Here is a 19726-nt window from a genome sequence, read left to right on the forward strand (position 1 = left end):
ATAATTTTGAAAAAAACGCATTATTTTTTACTTTTTGTAATAATAAATATCCCCCAAAAATATATAAAAAAACATTTTTTTCCCTCAGTTTAGGCCAATACGTATTCTTCTACATATTTTTGGTAAAAAAAATCGCAATAAGCGATTATTGATTGGTTTGCGCAAAAGTTATAGCGTTTACAAAATAGGGATAGTTTTATAGCATTTTTATTAATAATTTTTTATTATTTTTTTTTTTACTAGTAATGGCGCCGATCTGCGATTTTTATTGTGACTGTGACATTGTGGGGGACCCATCGGACATTTTTGACACATTTTTGGGACCATTGTCATTTATACAGTAATCACTGCTATATAAATGCAGTGATTCCTGTGTAAATGACACTGGCAGTGAAAGGGTTAACCAGTGGGTGGCAGTGTAGGGGTTAAGTGTTCCTAGGGGTGTGTTACTAACTGTGGGGGGGTTGGGCTTGGGCTTTTATTTAGTGTACACTGATCTCTGCTCCAATCACATGGAGCAGAGATCAGCGTCACTAGTTGCTAGGCAGAATGGAAAAATGTTGTTTATACAGCATTTCCTCCATTCGGCCGCTCCGTGAGACGATCGCGGGGATGCCCGCAGCGATCGAGTCCGCGGGTCCCGCGACCGGACTCACGGGGGTCCCGACCAGCGCGGGAGCACGCCGCCGGCGGCGCGCTCCCGATGCCATGGCGGCAACGAATATTGGACGTACATGTACGCCAATATGCCTGCCCGTGCCATTCTGTCGACGTACATCGTCGTGCGCTGGTCAGGACAATGCAACAATGCATTAAATGTATTTTCTTGCTCAGTGTTGGATCCATCATCTTACCTTCACCTAGTTGTAACCAGTGGGGGGCTTGGAACCTTGCAATGAACCCCCTACAGCCAGCTGCCTACATCTTCAAAAAATGGTAGCAAATTGTATGTATGTCAATCCCAGTCCACACTTGATTTCATTATTCTGGTCAAGTACCAGTGGGTGGAGATGGTAATGCTACTCTGCTTTGGATCAGTAGTATTTTTGTTACTTATTCATTCACAGTAGGAATAGTGAAACAATAGAGTAGTGCAGTCTGAACTGGACACACAAGGTGTGTCTACAAAATTTGGTGAATGGTATCAGAAAACAAACAAAACAGAAGATACAAACAAATTACCTTTATTGGTCTTTAAAATAATCCCCATCCTTCACAACACACTTGACAACGCTCTTAAAAATTCTGGAAACTGTCAGCAAAGACCTATTTAGGAATCTATAGCAGAACTGCTGTCACACATTCTTGGATTGCCGCAAAAGTGCGCCTTTCATGATGCTCTTCAGGTGGGGAAACAGAAATAAGTCTGCAGGCGCTTGATCAGGGGAGTACGGTGGAAGATCAAGAACAGGTACGCCACACTGAGTTAAGAATTGGCAAACATGGATCGCACAGTGCACAGGCACATTATCGTGCAGCAACATCCACAGCAGATGCGCTATAGTAACCATTTCAAAACTTCCTCATAGAATGCAGCGTTCATGGTTTTACCCGCAAGAACACATTTCTTATGGATGATTCCGTCGTCGTGTTGCCCTTGGACTATTATAGGTGACTCTTTTTTGGTCGCAGGGAAGATGGTGAATGCAATTCCATTGATTGCTGCTTGGATTCCAGATCAAACTGGTAGCACCAGATTTTATCCCCTGTGACTAGGGATGGACGAACGGTTTGGCCCGCGCATAAGTTCGGGCCAAACTTTGGTTGTTTGGGTGTTCTTTAAACACTGAACAATATGCAGTGTTCGGGGCAAATTTGAAAGCCGCCTGAACACCGTTAAAGTCTATGGGGCACTAACATGAAAAATCAAAAGTGCTCATTTTAAAGGCTTATATGCAAGTTATTGTCAAAAGTGTTTGGGGACCTGGGTCCTGCCCCAGAGGACATATATCAGTGCAAATTATTATTATTTTTTTAAATGGACGTTTTTCGGGAGCAGTGATTTGTAAAAAAAATTATTGCGTGGAGGTCCCCCTAAAATCCATACCAGGCCCTTCAGGTCTATGTTGATGGGGAAAAGGGCCTCATCCCCACAACCCTTTCCGGTGGTTGTGGGGGTCTGCAGGCTGGGGGCTTATTGGAATCTGGAAGCCACCTTTAACAAGGGGACCCCAAGATTCCTCCCGCAAAAAAGTGTTGAAATTGGTAAAAAAGACAAGAGATAGCTTGGGACAAGTCCGTTATAAAAAAATGTCCAGCAATGTAAATTCAGGCCACCCAATGGACTGGAAATAAAATCCACAAACGTTCAGCCTCCATGGGAGGCTCCCGCCAAGTCACGGTTCTTCTGGGTGACAGTTCTTATATAGTTGAGGGCGGGGCCACCTGGTGATGTAAACAGGTGACCCTGAACCTTCTGGCATGGTGTCAGAGGGGGGCGGGGTCACCCGTTTACATCACCGGGTGGTCCCGCCCTCAGCTATATAAGATCTGTCACCCAGAAGAACCATCACTCAGCAGGAGCCTCCCATGGAGGCGGAGTGGTTGCAGCTTTTTTTTTGGTTCGTCGGGCAGCATAAATTTATGTCACTGGACATTTTTATTTTTTAATAAAGGACTTGTCCCAAGCTGTCTCTTGCCTTTTTTACTATTTTTTACACTTTTTTAGTGAAAGGGTAGGGGTACAATGTACCCCGTTACATATTCACATGGGGGCGGGATCTGGGGCTCTCCTTGTTAAAGGGGGCTTCCAGATTCTGATAAACCCCCTGCCTGCAGACCCCCACAACCCCCGGGCAAGGGTTGTGGGGATGAGGCCCTTGTCCCAATCAACATGGGGACAAAGTGCTTTGGGGGGCTACTCCAAAGTATACTCCTTAGTTGAGGGCATGTGGCCTGGTATGGTTTTGGAGGGGGGCACTCTCTCGCCCCCCCTCTTTTCCTGTGGCCTGCCAGGTTGTGTGCTCAGATAAGGGTCTGGTATGAATTTGGGGGGCCCCTACGCCATTTTCTTTTCATTTTGGCACATACCCTTGGCCTGGTATGGATTTTGGGTGGACCCCTACATCTTTTTAATTTGGTGCAGGGTTCCCCTTAATTTCCATATCAGACCTGAAGGGCCTGGTATGGATTTTAGTGGACCCTACGCATTTTTTTTAATTTTGTTTCGGGGTTCCCCTTAAGATTCATACCAGACCCAAAGGGCCTGGTAATGGACTGGGGGGGAGACCCATGCCCTTTTTTTCAAAGAGTTTTATCCATATTGCCGAGACCTGACAATTCATTACAGCCGCAATCAGTTTTATAAACAATTTTTCCTTTAGAAATGTAATTTTGCTGTGGTACTGTTCCAAACATTGGAAAAAATGTGCTACTTTACAGGCATACTATAGAAACCCACTATGCACGTTATTTAAAGGAATATTTCATTGTTATTGTTTCACTTTAAGCATTAAAAAAAATCACTGCTCCTGAAAAAAAACGGCCCTTTTAAAAAAAAATAATTGCATGGATACATGTCCCCTGGGGCAGGACCTGGGTCCCCAAACACTTTTTATGACAATACCATGCATATAAGCCTTTAAAATGAGCACTTTTTATTTTTCATGTTCGTGTCCCATAGACTTTAATGGTGTTCTTCCGAATTTTTTGCCTGTTTGGTATGTTCTGGTGTGAACTGAACCAGGGGGTGTTCGGCTCATCCCTACCTGTGACGATAGTTCGCAGAAAGGATGGATCCTGGTCACACATGGTAATGAAATCTCCAGAGGTTTCCATCCATTTTTCTTTCTGTTTGTCTGTCAGCTTGTGCGGCACAAACCGAGAACAGATCTTCCGCTTACCCAAATCCTTGCTAATGCCAAATTCCTCTATCATCAATCGTAGAGCCAGTCACCGATCTTATGCTAGAATTTTTCATACTCGCTCGATCATGTCTCAGGTTCTGCTTGTCAAAGGCCGACTCGATCATGGCTCATTTCCTTCCTGTCGCTAAAACCTTTCAAACCAATTGTAAACACATTTTCTGCTCACAGCTTTCGTCCCATACAATATTTCATGCATCTCCATTGCTGTTTTTCCCAATTTGTTCACAGAACTTGATGTTCATTCATTGCTCAATTGCACTGTGACCCTACCTGTCACACTGACTACATTCGACTGCCCACACTAGGTGTCGCCTCTTGATGTGTCTCTGGATAGCCATGTGCAGGCATGCGCACCTGGCCCATGTTGCTGTTGATATATTGGACCATTCACCAAAATTTTTAGACACACCTCGTATTATATCCTCCACCTGTCAAGGGGTTCACAGAATCCTAAAGTGAGTGTTCTAAAGAGTCCTGGGCTGTTCTGAATTTCCATCTCTCCATATAAGGGACCCTGCAGCATTATTTTTACATTTTTTTTGATTTTTAGTAAATATGTTTTGGTACCCAGAGCAAGAAAATGAACTCTGCAATTTGCGTAAAACATTTTATTAAAATTTGCACTGGAGAATGCAAAATCTGGTGCAGCTGTGCCAATTAGCTTCTCAATTCAGCTTGTTTAAGCTTTGACAAAAAAAACTGGAAGCTGATTGGTTTCTATGCAGAGCTGCACCAGATTTTGCACTCTCCATTTTTAATAAATCAAACCCTGTGTCTTATGTGTCTCTTCCAGTGGCAAAAGTAGCACAGAACATGCGTTTAACATGTTTCTTCTTTTTATCAAGAAAAATCAAATCAATTCTGACACATGGAGAAATTATAAAGCCTATGTGTGTGACAACAAGTGCTATAGCTGTCAAAACACTTGTTATGACTCCTTGTTAGCCCTAAATAACCTGATCCTTGACTGAGTAATGCACTGAACCATTGCATTAAGGGTGAGATTGGGCCGTGTATGGCCAAACTTGGGGCTTTTCAATTTGCCTGCTTCTGAATAGCTTTCCTTCCTCAAAAAACTCATGACTACAAAAACATCTGGAAAAAATCTCAAAACAACTTTGACTTATTTGTACGTCTATGTGCACAAGTCACAAAAATATAAAAAGAAGACCTTGAAGACTTACCTGTCTTTACAGCCCTCCCTACAGATCTCTGCAGTATTAAAGAGAAAATGTTGGCTGTAGATCATCCAAAATGTAAAGCCGCGTACACATGGGCGGACTGTATGGCGTACTTAGTCCGTCATACAATCCGACGGACAGTCCGTCCTACTTTCGAATGAACGGACTTGACCACACACGGATGCACAAACAGTCCGTCGAAAGCTTGCGCGATGACGTGTACAGCACGTACGACGGGACTAGAAATAGGAAGTCCAATACACAGCAATGCACCCTTTCGCCGTGTAAATCCTTTCTGAGCATGCGCCATTCTTAGTCCATCGAACTAGCCTACTGACGAGCGGATTGTCCGCTGAAACCAAAGTACGACGGACAGAATTTCGAAAATTCCGAAATACTTAGTACGCCAGACTGCACGCTGAAAAAGTCCACTGAAGCCCACACACGAGCGGACTGTCCGCTGAAATGTGTTTCGACGGACTAAGTAGGCCATACAGTCCGCCCGTGTGTACGCGGCTTAACACTTCCAGGAGTGTTGATTTTGTGGTCCTCACTCCCCACTATGTGCTGTGGTTCAGATGGACCAGGGATCTGACTCTTCTGGGGGTGTTGAATTCTGCAAATTCGTCAGCTGCTGTTTTTTATTCACTGAAGTAAAGATCGGTGGAGCAGGCAGCAGGAGAGATGAGAAGTCACTTTCATGCTGGGTTCACAACATCGCCGCATGAGGTTCCCAGCAGGGGTCCGGTGCATCCTGGTTCACCAATTCAGGTCTGATTTCAGCCGGAATTTTTGGCTGAAGTCAGACCTGAAATGGAACAAAAGACACACAGGGCTCCCTTGAAAATTTGTACCAGAGCCACAGTGGCGATATGGGAGACGGTCAAAATCTCCTGCTATTGCGAATTTAATGCGGAGAACCTGCATCCAATTCGCAATGGTGTGAACCCAGCCTTATAGAGTTATTCCACATATAATTGATGCCTCTGGTATTTGTAGAAGCACATGGGCTGGATCACTGGCTGATAACTTTTACTACATCTCTTGGCATCTCTGTTGGTAAAACTGGTCCTACGCTAGTAAAGTTTCCTTCAAAATATTTTGTTTAAAGAACGTTCATTCAATTTTCTAATCATTAGTGGGGCAAATTAACCTTTGTTTTCATTCATAGTGACAAAATAACAGGATGGAAAACATTTCTTGAACAAACACATTTCTATTAGTTTATGTGTTTTTTGTTCAGGAAATTACATTCATTCCAAAACTGTATGTTACAAGCTAACTCAATTTTGAAGTACTTTTGAGTGGCATTTGTCATTTTGCCAAATGAACATTCATACTAAAATCTTCTGGTGTATGGCCAGCTTAAAGTGTTACTAAACCCACACCAATAAAATCAGTCTGCATATGCAGTAAAGCATGCTTGTTATACTCACGGTGGAACCTAAGGGGTTAATCCACCACACTGTGCAAAAAGACAGTTTGATCCTGTCTTCCCTGTTCCTCCCCTTCTTTTACTGTCCCCAATCCATCTCCAGATAGAACAGAACCTAGGAGGCTCAGTTTGGGGTGTATTGCTAGGACATTTTTATTTATTTTTTCTTGGGAGGGTGCATGTGATCAGCACAGGGCCAATCAGCACTGTCCAGACAGGGGGGCAGGGGTCCTGTAGCCTCATAGGACAATCAAAGTAGAATGAAAACTCCTCCTACAAGCTTTAACCAGTGCTCGGCTGCCACAAGGCTGCCATATACTGCTGATGAGAAAAGGTATTTAGCAGTTGATATTTACTAAAATAATTGCATTTCCATGTTATGTGTACTGTGAGAGACCAGATATAGTGAATACAGGGTCCTGGGTTTAGTAAAACTTTAAGACTCATCAGTCGAATATAGCTTCACCTCCTGCATCAAAGAGCCCTTATGTTTCTTCCTACGTTCTTCATAAATTAAAACCAATTACTCATTATCGTCATTATCAAATTATCAGGGGGAAAGGCACTCATTCTAAGTGGTCATTGCATGAAGTTGACATCCAAAAAAAGTGGGAAATTCATCTTTAAGAAAATCCGAGTTTGGGTGGGCTTTATAGTTAAACAAAACAATAGTAAATCATGTTTGAGTTAAACACACATTTGTCTGGACAGAAATCCTATCTGTATATTTGGTGCACTCCTTCCTCCTTTATTATTGCCATTGTTTGACAACCTATCCTTGTTCACATTTCCAAAATGAAAAATCAATATTAAAACAGCTGCTGTTGCAACCAGCCACAGCCCAAGTTATTTATATTCATATGTTTGGTTAACATATAATATCGACTTGCAGGAAATGTGCAATTCACAGATAAAGCCTTTAGCAATATGTAAATGATGCCCCAGTTGGTTGTAAGGCAGATCTCAGCTGCACTGCTTTAGCCCCTCTCCATGCAGATTGGAGATGCCAAGAACTGGTCTCTCAAGCCAATTGTTTCTCAACCCAAACATACTACCAATCATTTGCATCAGGAGGCTAATGACTAATTGGCTTGAGATTTTTTAACTTAGCTGTTTTGAATAATTCAATTAATAACTCCTTTATAACTGCTTTGTTGTTCCTGCTACTTCTATAATTTATAGCTTTCTGGCTGGAATCAGGGAATCTGCTGATAATTCTGTGTTAGGGAACTTGTGTCCCGTGGAGCAGTCAGAAAACATTAAGTGCTTTCCAATTATAATAAACTAGCTCACTTAATTCGATACAAAGCTTGAATTATGTGTACTGCAAAAGAGGTCAAAGATTAACATGGAACATAGAAATGGAAGCATTCAGCCGTTTACAATACTAAATTTTTCTTTGTGATCTGCAGAAGGAACTTAGTACCATCCAAATGGAAAGCCAATCTAGGGATGCATAACAGTGCTAACCTGAGCTACCCGCAAACGGAAACCAGATGGATTGACCAGATCATCATAAACCCACATTACAACAAACGCACTAAAAACAATGACATCGCCATGATGCATCTAGATGTCAAGGTTAATTATACAGGTAAGGATATAATAGTATAGTGCCAGGCAACTAGAGAAATTCATTTATGAACAGCTAATGCCGTCCAGCAAATGCTTATCCAACTCGGAGGGGGTTATTTACTAGAGGAAAATCCACTTTACACTGCAAGTGCACTTGGAAGTAAAGTCGCTGAAGATCCGAGGGGACATGCAAGGAAAATAAAAAACAGCATTTTAGCTTGCACATGATTGGATGATAAAATCAGCAGAGCTTCCATTCATTTCAGATCTACCCCTTAGATTTAGAGCGACTGCACTTCCAAGTTCACTTGGAGTGCAAAGTGGATTTAACCTCCAGAGTATGCTATATAAGAATTATCAACTTACCTTAAAGTGACACTAAACTCGGTTTAAAAAAAAAAGAGAATTCTAGTCAAGTATGTATTCTTAATTCAAAAGAGTACCTTCTATTGCTCTGAGTCTACTCTAAATCTTCAAATTAATTTTGTGTTTTTGCTGCTCTAACATTCTGTTATGCTGCGTACACATGATCGGACTTTCCGGCAGACTTGGTCTGGTGGACCGGAATCCGTCGGACAATTCGATCCTGTGTGGGCTCCAGCAGACTTTTGTTTCCCAAAAGTCAGACAGACCTAGAAATAAAACATGTTTCAAATCTATGCGACGGACTAAAAATCAGGTAAACCGTTCGTCTGTGTGCTAGTCTGGCAGACCAAATACGATGCAAGGGCAGCTATTGGCTACTGGCTATTGAACTTCCTTGTTTAGTCCCGTTTACATCATCACGTTCAAAATGAACAGACTTTCGAATGGACTTAGTCCAGTTTTGTGTGGCCAAGACCTTTCGTTCAGAAAGTCAGTCGGACCTCTGCCAAAAGTCCATCGGAAAGATCGTCGGACCTAGTCCGTCGAAAGGTCCGGTCGCGTATATGTAGCATTAGATTTAGAGCGACTGCACTTCCAAGTGCACTTGGAGTGCAAAGTGGATTTAACCCCCAGAGTATGCTATATAAGAGTTATCAACTTACCTTAAAGTGACACTAAACTCGGGTTTAAAAAAAAAGAGAATTCTAGTCAAGTATGTATTCTAAAATCAAAAGAGTACCTTCTATTGCTCTACTCTTATGCCACGTACACATGATCGGAATTCTCGTCAGAAAAAGCTCTGATGGTTTTCCCGACGGAATTCTGCTCAAGCTGTCTTGCCTACACACAATCACACCAAATTCCGATCATTTAGGTGACGTACAACACATACGACGGGACTAGAAAAAGGAAGTTCAATAGCCAGTAGCCAATAGCTTCCGTCTCGTAGTGGAAACTGAGCATGTGTGATTTTTGGCATGTCGGAATTGCATACACACAATCTAAACTTCCGAAGTTTTTCCGTCGGGAAAATTGAGAACATGGTATCAATTTTTGGCTGGCGGAAATTTGGACAGCTAAATTCCGATGGAGCATACACACGGTCGCATTTTCCGATGAAAAGCTCTCATCGGTCTTTTTCTGCCCGTAATTCCGATCGTGTGTACGCGGCATAAATCTTCAAATTCATTTTGTGTTTTTGCTGCTATGATCCAACTTCCTGTTACAGGATGGCTGCATTCATTCCATATGGTCCCACTGTATGTAGGAATGTAGCCATCCTCTCTTACTTACTCCCAAAATGGGCTATGGGATTTGTAGTGTGCATTAAGGTGTACCATTTGCTCCAAATAAACAGAAGTGAGGACCATTAAAAGAGAAGTAAAGGAATTTTTTTTGCACATTCATACTTAGCTAGGTGGATACGGCATAGTTCCCATGCTACATCTGTAACCCAGCGCATCTACCAAGCGATTAAACACTGCGCTAAAGATAGAATTTAAATAAATAAAGGAAAACACACAATCACACTATATTCAGCAAAATAATGCTGAGCTGTTTGTGAGATTCACAGATTTCCCTTTACTGTATTAACATTGCTTCACTGACATTTGTGCTAACCGCCATCTCTAATACCAGTTAAACTATTACATCTTCACACCTGCGAGTATTTATCACCAGAAATGGGAGGCCAGGTTCACAAGCCAGATGTGAATGGCTGCAGTGTGAAAGCTAAAAGCAATTCTCACACAAAGCCATAATGATGGAAGATCTGGCATCTCACCCGCTGTCTTAAAGAGTTGCTACCAAATTAAAGGAATGGCTTGTTTTATATACAGTATAATGTAAATTTTAGATTAAAGTACTAAAGGCAAAACTTTATTTTTTCATTTTCATAGAGTGGAGAGGGATTACAGCACCTGTCAGTTTTCATTGTTTTCAATTCCCCCGTGAAGGAGATTCACCCTGTCTATTTGTCCTGTTTACCATTATCAGTGAAAGTAAAACGAAAATCCAAAATTTTGGTTTGTCCCTAGAAAAGTAATAGGGGGGAAATCTTCCAATTGAATCACTAGTTCTGATGACCTTGGGGGGTCCCCAGGGGAATTCCTTAGTTTGTATGGATTTCTTCTCACTTCCTGTTTGGCTATGGGACAGGAAGTGAGGGGAAATCTCTGCAATGAGACACAGATGGAGTCGCTTGCAGGGAACGGAGCCCGGCACACAATACATCGGGTGGAGGACACAGCCTACGGACAGAGTGGGAGGACATCGCAGGATCCTGGGGACAAGGTAAGTTACTTTGCCTGGATCTTGCATTGCAATCTCGAGTGTAGCTCGGGGTCACCGCTTTTGGTAGTGAAAATTCACCCCGAGCCACAATCGGGATTACCGCTAGGGAGGTTAAAGCAAAACTAATTTTTTTTTTTTGATAGAGTAAGGGAGGATTATAACCCCTGTCATTTTTGTTTCTATTTGCCATCTGTTTTGCATTGGGGGGAATTCACTTCCAGCCCCATAGCCAAAACATGAAATGAGAGGAAATCCCTCCAAAGAGGAAATCTCTGCTTCAGGGAAACCACGGTGGATGGTTTCCCCTCTATTACTGTTCTGGGGAGAACCGAAAATTTTGGATTTTCTTTAAAGGGGTTGTAAACCCTCTAGGTTTTTCACCTTCTGTAGTGCAGCAGCCCCTCAGAGCCCCCCTTTTATTTATCTGAACCTGATCTTTCCAGCAACGAGAATGAGCACAGCAGCTCCAGCCACTGTTTCGGGTCCTCATTAGATAGGTTGATAGCAGCAGGAGCCATTGGCTCCTGCTGCTGTCAATCGAATCCAGTGACACAGCAGCCACAGGGCAGAGCTGAGTCCTGCTGTCTATGTCAATGGACACAGCAGCAGGACTCAGGAGCGTGCCCACATGCATGACCTCATGAGTGCCCTCATGGAATGCGGCTCTCTGTGGAGGGCACTCGAGAAGAGGAGAAGCCAGGAGTGATGCTGAGGGACCCCAGAAGAGGAGAAGTGGGGCCGTTCTGTGCAAAACCCTTGCACAGAGGAGGTAAGTATGACATATTTGTTATTTGAAAAAAAAAAACTTTATGACCCCTTTAACCTTTGGTAATGACAGGACAAATAGAGAGGGCGAATCTCCCTAACAGGTTCACAGACAGCAATAAAAATGTGACAGGTGTTCTAATCCCTCTCCACTCTATCCAAAATTAAAATAAAACATTTTGCCTTTAGTTTGCATCTAGTTAAACATTGCTTTTGATAATACTACTACTATTAATAATAATGATAATAACAATATAATAACATGTAGCTTTTTTATTAAATGTGAAAATATTGTTCTGTATATTGTGACATGTCAGGAATGCATTTACAGTATGCAGACTAGTAAAGTTACTGAGATACCATTTAACTACTATACAGTCCCTTGCAAAAGTATTCACCCCCTTGGCTTTTTACCTATTTTGTTACATTACAGCCTTTAGTTCAACGTTTTTTTTTTTTTTTTTGAATTATATATGATGGATCAGAACACAATAGTCTAAATTGGTGAAGTAAAATTTGAAAAATATATACATAAAACTATTTTTCAGAAATAAAAAACTGATAACTGACACGTGTGTATGTATTCACCCCCTTTGTTATGAAGCCCGGAAAAAGCTCTGGTGCAACCAAATACCTTCCAAAGTCACATAATTAGTGAAATGATGTCCACCTGTGTGCAATCTAAGTGTCACATGATCTGTCATTACATATACACACCTTTTTGAAAGACCCCAGAGGCTGCAACACCTAAGCAAGAGGCACCACTAACCAAACACTGTCATGAAGACCAAGGAACTCTCCATACAAGTAAGGGACAATTTTGTTGAAAAGTACAAGTCAGAGTTAGGTTATAAAAAAATATCCAAATCTTGATGATCCCTAGGAGCACCATCAAATCTATCGCAACTAAATGGAAAGAAAATGGCACAATAGCAAACCTGCAAAGAGACGGTCAAACATCAAAACTCAAGGATCAGGCAAGGAGGACATTAATCCGAGAGGCAGCACAGAGACCTAAAGTGACCCTGGAGGAGCTGCAGAGTTCCACAGCAGAGACTGGAGTATGTGTACATAGGAAGACAATGAGCCATGAGCTCCATAGAGTTGGGCTTTATGGCAGAGTGGCCAGAAGAAAGCCATTACTTTCAGCAAAAAACAAAATGACACATTTTGAGTTTGTGAAAAAAGGCATGTGGGAGACTCCCAAAATGTATGGAGGAAGGTGGTCTGATGAGACTAAAATTTAACTTTTTGGCCATCAAAGAAAACGCTATGTCTGGAGCAAACCCAACACATCACATCACCCAAAGAACGCCATACCCACAATGAAACATGGTGGTGGCAGCGTCATGCTGTGGGGATGTTTTTCAGCAGTCAGCACTGGGAAACTGGTCAGAATTGAGGGAAAGATGGTTGGTGCTAAATACAGGGATATTCTTGAGCAAAACCTGTACCACTCTGTGTGTGATTTGAGGCTAGGACGGAAGTTCACCTTCCAAAGCAACACTTGAGTGGTTTAAGGGGGAACATGTAAATGTGTTGGAATGGCCTAGTCAAAGCCCAGACCTCAATCCAATATAAAATCTGTGGTCAGACTTAAAAATTGCTGTTCACAAGCGCAAACCATCCAACTTGAAGGAGCAGGAGCAGTTTTGCAGGGAGGAATGGGGCAAAAGCCTAGTGGTAAGATGTGGCAAGCTCATAGAGACTTATCCAAAGTAACTTGGAGCTGTGATAGCTGCAAAAGGTGGCTCTACAAGGTATTGCATTTAGGAGAGTGAATAGTTATGCACATTGACTTTTTTCTGTTATTTTGTCCTATTTGTTGTTTGCTTCACAATAAAATAAAAAAATAAAAAATCTTCAAAGTTGTGGGCATGTTCTGTAAATTAAATGATGCAAATCCTCAAACAATCCATGTTAATTGCAGGTTGTGAGGCAACAAAACACGAAAAATGCCAAGAGGGTGAATACTTTTGCAAAGCACTGTAGGTGCTGAACAAAAAGCAAAAAAAAGACAATCCCCTTTTAGTTAAATATCTTTCCTCTAATATTTCTTGATGAAAGGGAGGATGATAGCTGGTTTGGTCAAGAGCCATTAATACCATAAGGCATTATTAGAATTTTATTTCTGACAAAGCTCTCTAGGGACAGCACTGAATTACAAGCACATCTCGTCTCCTGTCTGTTCCCTTGGACACGAGGGAAACGGTGATTTGGAAGCATTATGTGCATCATGCGTGTGTTTGAACAGGTGTAACATTAACCTTGTAAAACAGAGACGCTCGCGTAAAGGGGATGTCATAACTTTTTTAGTATTCTTTTAGATATACAAAAAAGAGGTAAGCTTGAAGGAAACAAGCTTTCAATATCTTCTAATATTTTTAGAATCTTTTTTCTCTGCATAATTTGCATTTTATATATTGTATGTCCATGAGGGCAGGCTTATTTTCTCATTATACACAGAGACTCTTGGGCAGCAGTCACTTTAGTTTTTTATGGGTTTTTTTGCCTAATAAACACCAGAAAGAACTCAGAATTACTAGCGATATTTACGGTTGTTGGTCCGCCACACCTCTCAGCATAGGTGTCCTTAAACAAATGTGTATTGGGCAGAATGCCGGGGGTGTGTCTGACCAACTTTGTTACTGAGAGCTGATTACAAAGTGCGCTGGGGTTTTACTCTGTTTGCTATTAGATTGCATTGTCATATTGCACCCTGTTCAACTGCTGTAACAAGAAAATGAGTGAGTGAGTGAAATATTTGTAAGGCGCTGCGCAGAGCTTAGTTGTCCAGCTTCTAGAAGACGAAGGTCTTGAGCTTTTTCCTGAAGGCCTGTTGGTTTTCTTACAAGCGGATGTTGGTTGGTAGAGCGTTCCATAGCCGTGGTCCTTGGACAGCGAATCTCCGTTCCCCCTTTGATTTGTACCAGGATTTGGGAACGAGGAGGAGGTTTTTGTTAGATGATCGAAGACTACGGTTTGGTGTGTAGTGTTTTATATTCTCAAGTAGGTATTGAGGAGCGTCTCTATGCACGCATTTGTGGGTGAGACAGAGGATCTTGAATGTGATCCGATTCTTTACGAAAATGGAGGTTGTTAGTGCTATGGCTATAAGACTGCATATCTTTCTATGTCACTTTATGTCACTTTAGTTGGGCTTTATTTGTCTCCATTACAACACTGGCCCTTGTGCATCTGTGTGATTGTATAGAAAAAGAAATACAAAGACAATGGGTGAAGGGATATCACCTGCAGTAGACATGCGCCGTCAATAAATCTGTTTTGTTTCGTTTCGGTCCGTTTCGTATTAGCTGTTAATTTGTATTTCGTAAATTTGTGCCCGAAATTCAATTTGGATTCGTACGAAATACAATTTTTTGTTAGGTTTGTTAACTTTTCGTAACAATTACGAACATTCTTTGTGATGAATTTAAAAAGCTAAAAATACCTTTCTCAATATGGCAGTCATCAACTCATTATGCCCCTGTACCCCTGCTGTGCTCATTATGAGGGGCTCCCACCATCCCTCTGCTGAGTTCCTGGGTCTGTACACCCATTGTGCCCATTATGAGGGGTTCCCACCCTCCCTGTGCTGAGTTCCTGGGTCTATACATCTGCTGTGTCCATTATGAGGGGTTCCCACCATCCCTGTACTGTGCTGACCTCCTGGGTTTTTAACTTCATCATAACGAATAATCGTAATTATTATGACAATAATAAAATTATATTAACAAACATCCTTATTGTGTCTGATTATGAATCTCCCATCGACTACCAGTACCAGTCTCGCACTCCCATATTAAAAAAGGTAATTTTCCCAACCCTTACTCAGCAGCAGAAGAAAACCTCTGATTGGTCAACAAAACACCAGTCACGTTTCCGTTGTAAGGGAATTTGGATCCAAAATTCATCAACAAAATTTTGTATTTCATATACAATTTCGGAAGCATAGAAATTTGTATTTCAGATGCTTCCAAACATACAAATTTTTGGAAATTCATACAAATTTTTGATTCGTAGGAAACAAACCCGCACATGGCTAACCTGCAGTATAATGCAATGTTCTAATAACAAAGGTAATGTCAATCTGAAAGACAACACAGCAGTGATGTAACAAAAGCGATGGGATCACATGGCTGGTATGGGGCCTGGGATAAGAGGGGAGCCTCATTGAGGAGTCAGTTAAAGTGATACTAAAGTCTTTTTTTGTTAAAAATAATAAACATGTTATTCTTACCTGCTCTGTGCAATAGTTTGAACAAAGCAGCCCAATCCTCTTCTTCTTGGGTCTCTCTTCTATGCTGCTGGCTCCTCCCTCCTGCCGAGTGCCCCCACATCAAGCAGATTGCTATGAAGGCATCCGAGCTGAGCCGCTGCTCTGTGTGTTCATTCAGACACAGAGCCTTGACCTCAGCCCGCCCCCTCTCTTTACTTATTGTCTCACTGACTTTGACCGCAGCGGGAGCCAATGGTGCTTCTCTGCCATCTCAGCCAATGAGGAGGGAGTGTGCCGGACAGCCAAGTCTCTTGTGCAACATCGCTGGATAGAGATGAGGCTCAGGTAAGTATCAGGGGGGCTGTGGGGGCTGCTGCACACAAAAGGCTTTTTATCTTAATGCATATAATGCATTAAAGTGATACTAAAGTCTTGTTTTGTTTTTGTTAAAAAATTACAAACATGTAATACTTACGTGCTCTGTGCAGTAGTTTTGCACAGAGCAGCCCAGATCCTCCTCTTCTCGGGTCCGTCTTCGCTGCTCCTGGCCCCTCTTGTTGAGAGTCCCCACAGAAATCAGCTTGCTATGGGGGCACCCGAGCTGAGCCGCAGCTCTCTGTGTCCATTCAGACACAGAGCTGTGGCCTGGCCTGCCCCCTTTCTCTTCTCATTTGCTCACTGACTTTTATTGACAGCAGCGGGAGCCAATGGCTGAGGGGGTGTGCTGCACACAGAAGGCTTTTTATCTTAAGACAAAAAACTTTCTGCCTTTAACCACTTTAACCACTTCCCGCCCAGTCAATTGCAAATTGACGGCCGGGAAGTGGTTCTGTTATCCTGACTGGGCGTCATATGACGTCCTTCAGGATAACATGCCCCCACGAGCCCGTGGGGGAGCACATCGCGATGATCGGTGTGTCACTCTGTCAGTCCAGTGGAGGCTCTTTACCACGTGATCAGCCGTGTCCAATCACAGCTGATCACGATGTAAACAGGAAATGCCGGTGATCGGCTTTTCCTCACTCGTATCTGACAGAGGCCAGTAGAGGAGAGCCGATCAGCGGCTCTCCTGACAGGGGGGCTTGTGCTGATTTTTTATCAGTGCAGCCCCCCCAGATGCCCACACTTCCCCACCAGGGAAGTGGGCAACATGTGGATAGCCAGGTATGTACCCCATGGCCATCCACATGTGCAAATGATGCCCAATCTGTGCAAGTCAGTGCACACAAATGGGCACTGACTGTTACCATCATGTAGCAAAATAAAAACAGTGATGCCTAGCCATGCCACCCACCAGTGTCATCAGTGCCACCCATCAGTGTCCAGCAGTGCCTCCTATCAGTGCCCATCCGTGCCCATCCATGCCCACCTATCAGTGCCACCCATAAGTACCCATCAGTGCTGCCTATGAGTGCCCATCAGTGCCGCCTATTAGTGCCCATCAGTGCCACCTATGAGTGCCCATCAGTGCTACATACCAATGCCACCTATCAGTGCCAACTATCAGTGCTGCATATCAGTGCCCGTCAGTGCCACCTCATCAGCACCACCTTATTGGTGCCACCTTATCGATGCCCATCAGTACCGCCTTATCAGTGCCCGTCAGTGCAGCAATATCAGTGCCCATAATTGAATAAGAAAACTTACTTATTTACAAAAAATTTTAACAAACACAGATAAACCTACATTTTCGGTCTTTTTTTATTTGTTATTTGAGCAAAAAATAAAAATCGCAGAGGTGATCAAATACCACCAAAAGAGAGCTCTGTTTGTGGGAACAAAATGATAAAAAATTTGTTTGGGTACAGTGTAGCATGACCGCGCAATTGTCATTCAAATTGCTACAGCGCTGAAAGCTGAAAATTGCCTTGGGCAGGAAGGTGTCTAAGTGCCTGGTATTAAAGTGGTTAAGGAAAACTAAACTTTTTTTTTACAGATCCTCCTCTATGTACTAAAATATATTTACTTAGAGTAGATTTATGGACCTTAGAACTTTTGCTGCAGATTGAAATTGACCCTGTGTGCCCAATGCAGTCATAAATCCCAGAGTTTCTACTCTGCTAAAATTTTAGGGGACAGCTGAGGTTTGTAGTTCTACAACAACATTGTAGTAGGGTCATAACATTATTTTGTGAAAAAGCGTTGACATTTTTGGCATAAAATAAAATATCTTAATGCCCATTATTATTATTTCTACTACAACTATAACTTTTTTCCAAGGCACTGGATCCCTAGTAGTCTTGTCTTGCTAAGATTACAACTCTCCTGTTGCATCTCCCTGATTTAGGAATACATTAAGTTAAGATCAATTACAACATTTGGTAGCTACTACAGAGAAACTTCACATTGGGGGGCCCCTCAAAACTTTGCAACGGAACCCCACGGTTCTTATTTACCCCCCTACAACATTTTATTATTTATTTTTTTGTACAGTAATTTTGTGAGCAGTACATAGGTGAGTTTTTGAATTAGCCATCACTTTGAATTGATTCTAATGTATGCCTCCCTGTATTTTTATTTCATTCATTTTATAGCTTCCTAAACTGGTTTGTTTTTTTAGCACATGCAGTATATTGTGAGAGAGCTATTTTTTTACTGCCTTTGTCACCAATATTATAGAATAAATTCTGCAGATATTTCTATGACAAAAGCACAAAGAAGACTCTGCAGTATGTTGTCAGACGGAACGCTCACAGCATGATACAGTTTATTCAAATGCTCACTGGCAAGCCAATATATTTCAGACCAAGATGGAATTATGAACATAATTTCCTTTTCACAAAAGATTTATTATTTTATTAAATTTGATACATTTGTATAACATTATTTGTATTACAGTCAAGCTTGCTTTAAATGGTTTTAGTTGTTTTTTTATGGTTTTGTTTTTTACTGATTGCCTATACCTCATACAGCTATGAGCAAAAAATTCACATCTGCATCTGAAATTCTGTTACTCTCCTATCTGCGAACATTATCATGAATAGCAAAATTATATCACCGCTCTTATGCATTAAAAACCTATGGCCATCATTGCAGTGAATGCAGAGGTTTACAGTGACTCCCGCTGGTTTAAGCACACCTAATGCGACAGTCAGGGTCATGGTAAGTATATACTTCTACACGGGCTCAGTGCTTCCATAAGATTAAGACAGCAGTTTGCCTGAACTAGTGTCCCACTAGAATGTCATTAGACAAGGCTTTAAAGTTGCCCTCTGGCTCACTTTCTGCTTTAAAGCGTATCTACATTTAAGAAGAAAAAACAAACATTTTATATAAAAATGAAAAACATACAAACAATGAAGTAGAGCATATCACAATAAAGGGCAAGTAATACATAATGAAGGCGGATCACAAAAAACAAAAAAACTGTTTCCAGGGTGTACTATTTATTATTATTATACAGAATTTATATAGCACCAACAGTTTACGTAACACTTTACAACTTGAGGGTAGACAGTACAAATACAATACACTAATACAGTAGGAATCAGAGGGACCTGCTCCTTATTACTATGTAAGATGATTGAATACAGCAAAGCCTGAATAAGAGTGTGGTTATATTTGGGGGGGGGGGGGGTTAAGCCCTTGTACACATGGTCGGAGATTCTGATGGAATGTGTCCTATCGGACCGTTTTGTCGGATAATCCGACTGTGTGTGGTCTCCATCGGATGAAGTTTTCAAACTTGTCCGTAAAATTTTCCGACAAAATGCTCCGATCGGACATACTCCGATCATGTGTAGCCTACTCCGACGGACAAAGTGCCCCGCATGCTCAGATAAAATTCCTAGACCAAAGCTATTGGCTACTAGCCTGAACGTAGTCCTGTCATAACGAAATAACGTCATCACATTATGTACAATCGTTTTTTTCCGACAACTTTGTCCGACCGTGTGTATGCAACAGTTTCGGACAAAATCCGTTGGACAAAATCCAACGGATTTGGTTGTCAGAATGTCTGACCGTGTGTACAAGGGCTAAGAGGTAGTCCAAAGATGTAAATTGGTATGTATGTCCACAACCTTAG

General features: G+C 41.9%; 1 protein-coding gene across 1 annotated transcript in view; it reads left to right on the forward strand.

The window, feature by feature from the left end:
• Positions 1-19726, forward strand: part of TMPRSS15 (transmembrane serine protease 15) — a 619275-nt gene that overhangs the window by 558240 nt on the left and 41309 nt on the right. The window contains exon 22 of the mRNA XM_077480049.1: positions 7895-8076. Coding sequence (XP_077336175.1) covers positions 7895-8076 — 182 coding nt within the window. The remainder of the gene's footprint in view (positions 1-7894; positions 8077-19726) is intronic.

This window comes from Lithobates pipiens, unplaced genomic scaffold (assembly GCF_037356315.1).
Source record: "Lithobates pipiens isolate NorthernLeopardFrog02 unplaced genomic scaffold, aLitPip1_a1.2 Scaffold_16, whole genome shotgun sequence".
Lineage (NCBI taxonomy): Eukaryota > Metazoa > Chordata > Amphibia > Anura > Ranidae > Lithobates > Lithobates pipiens.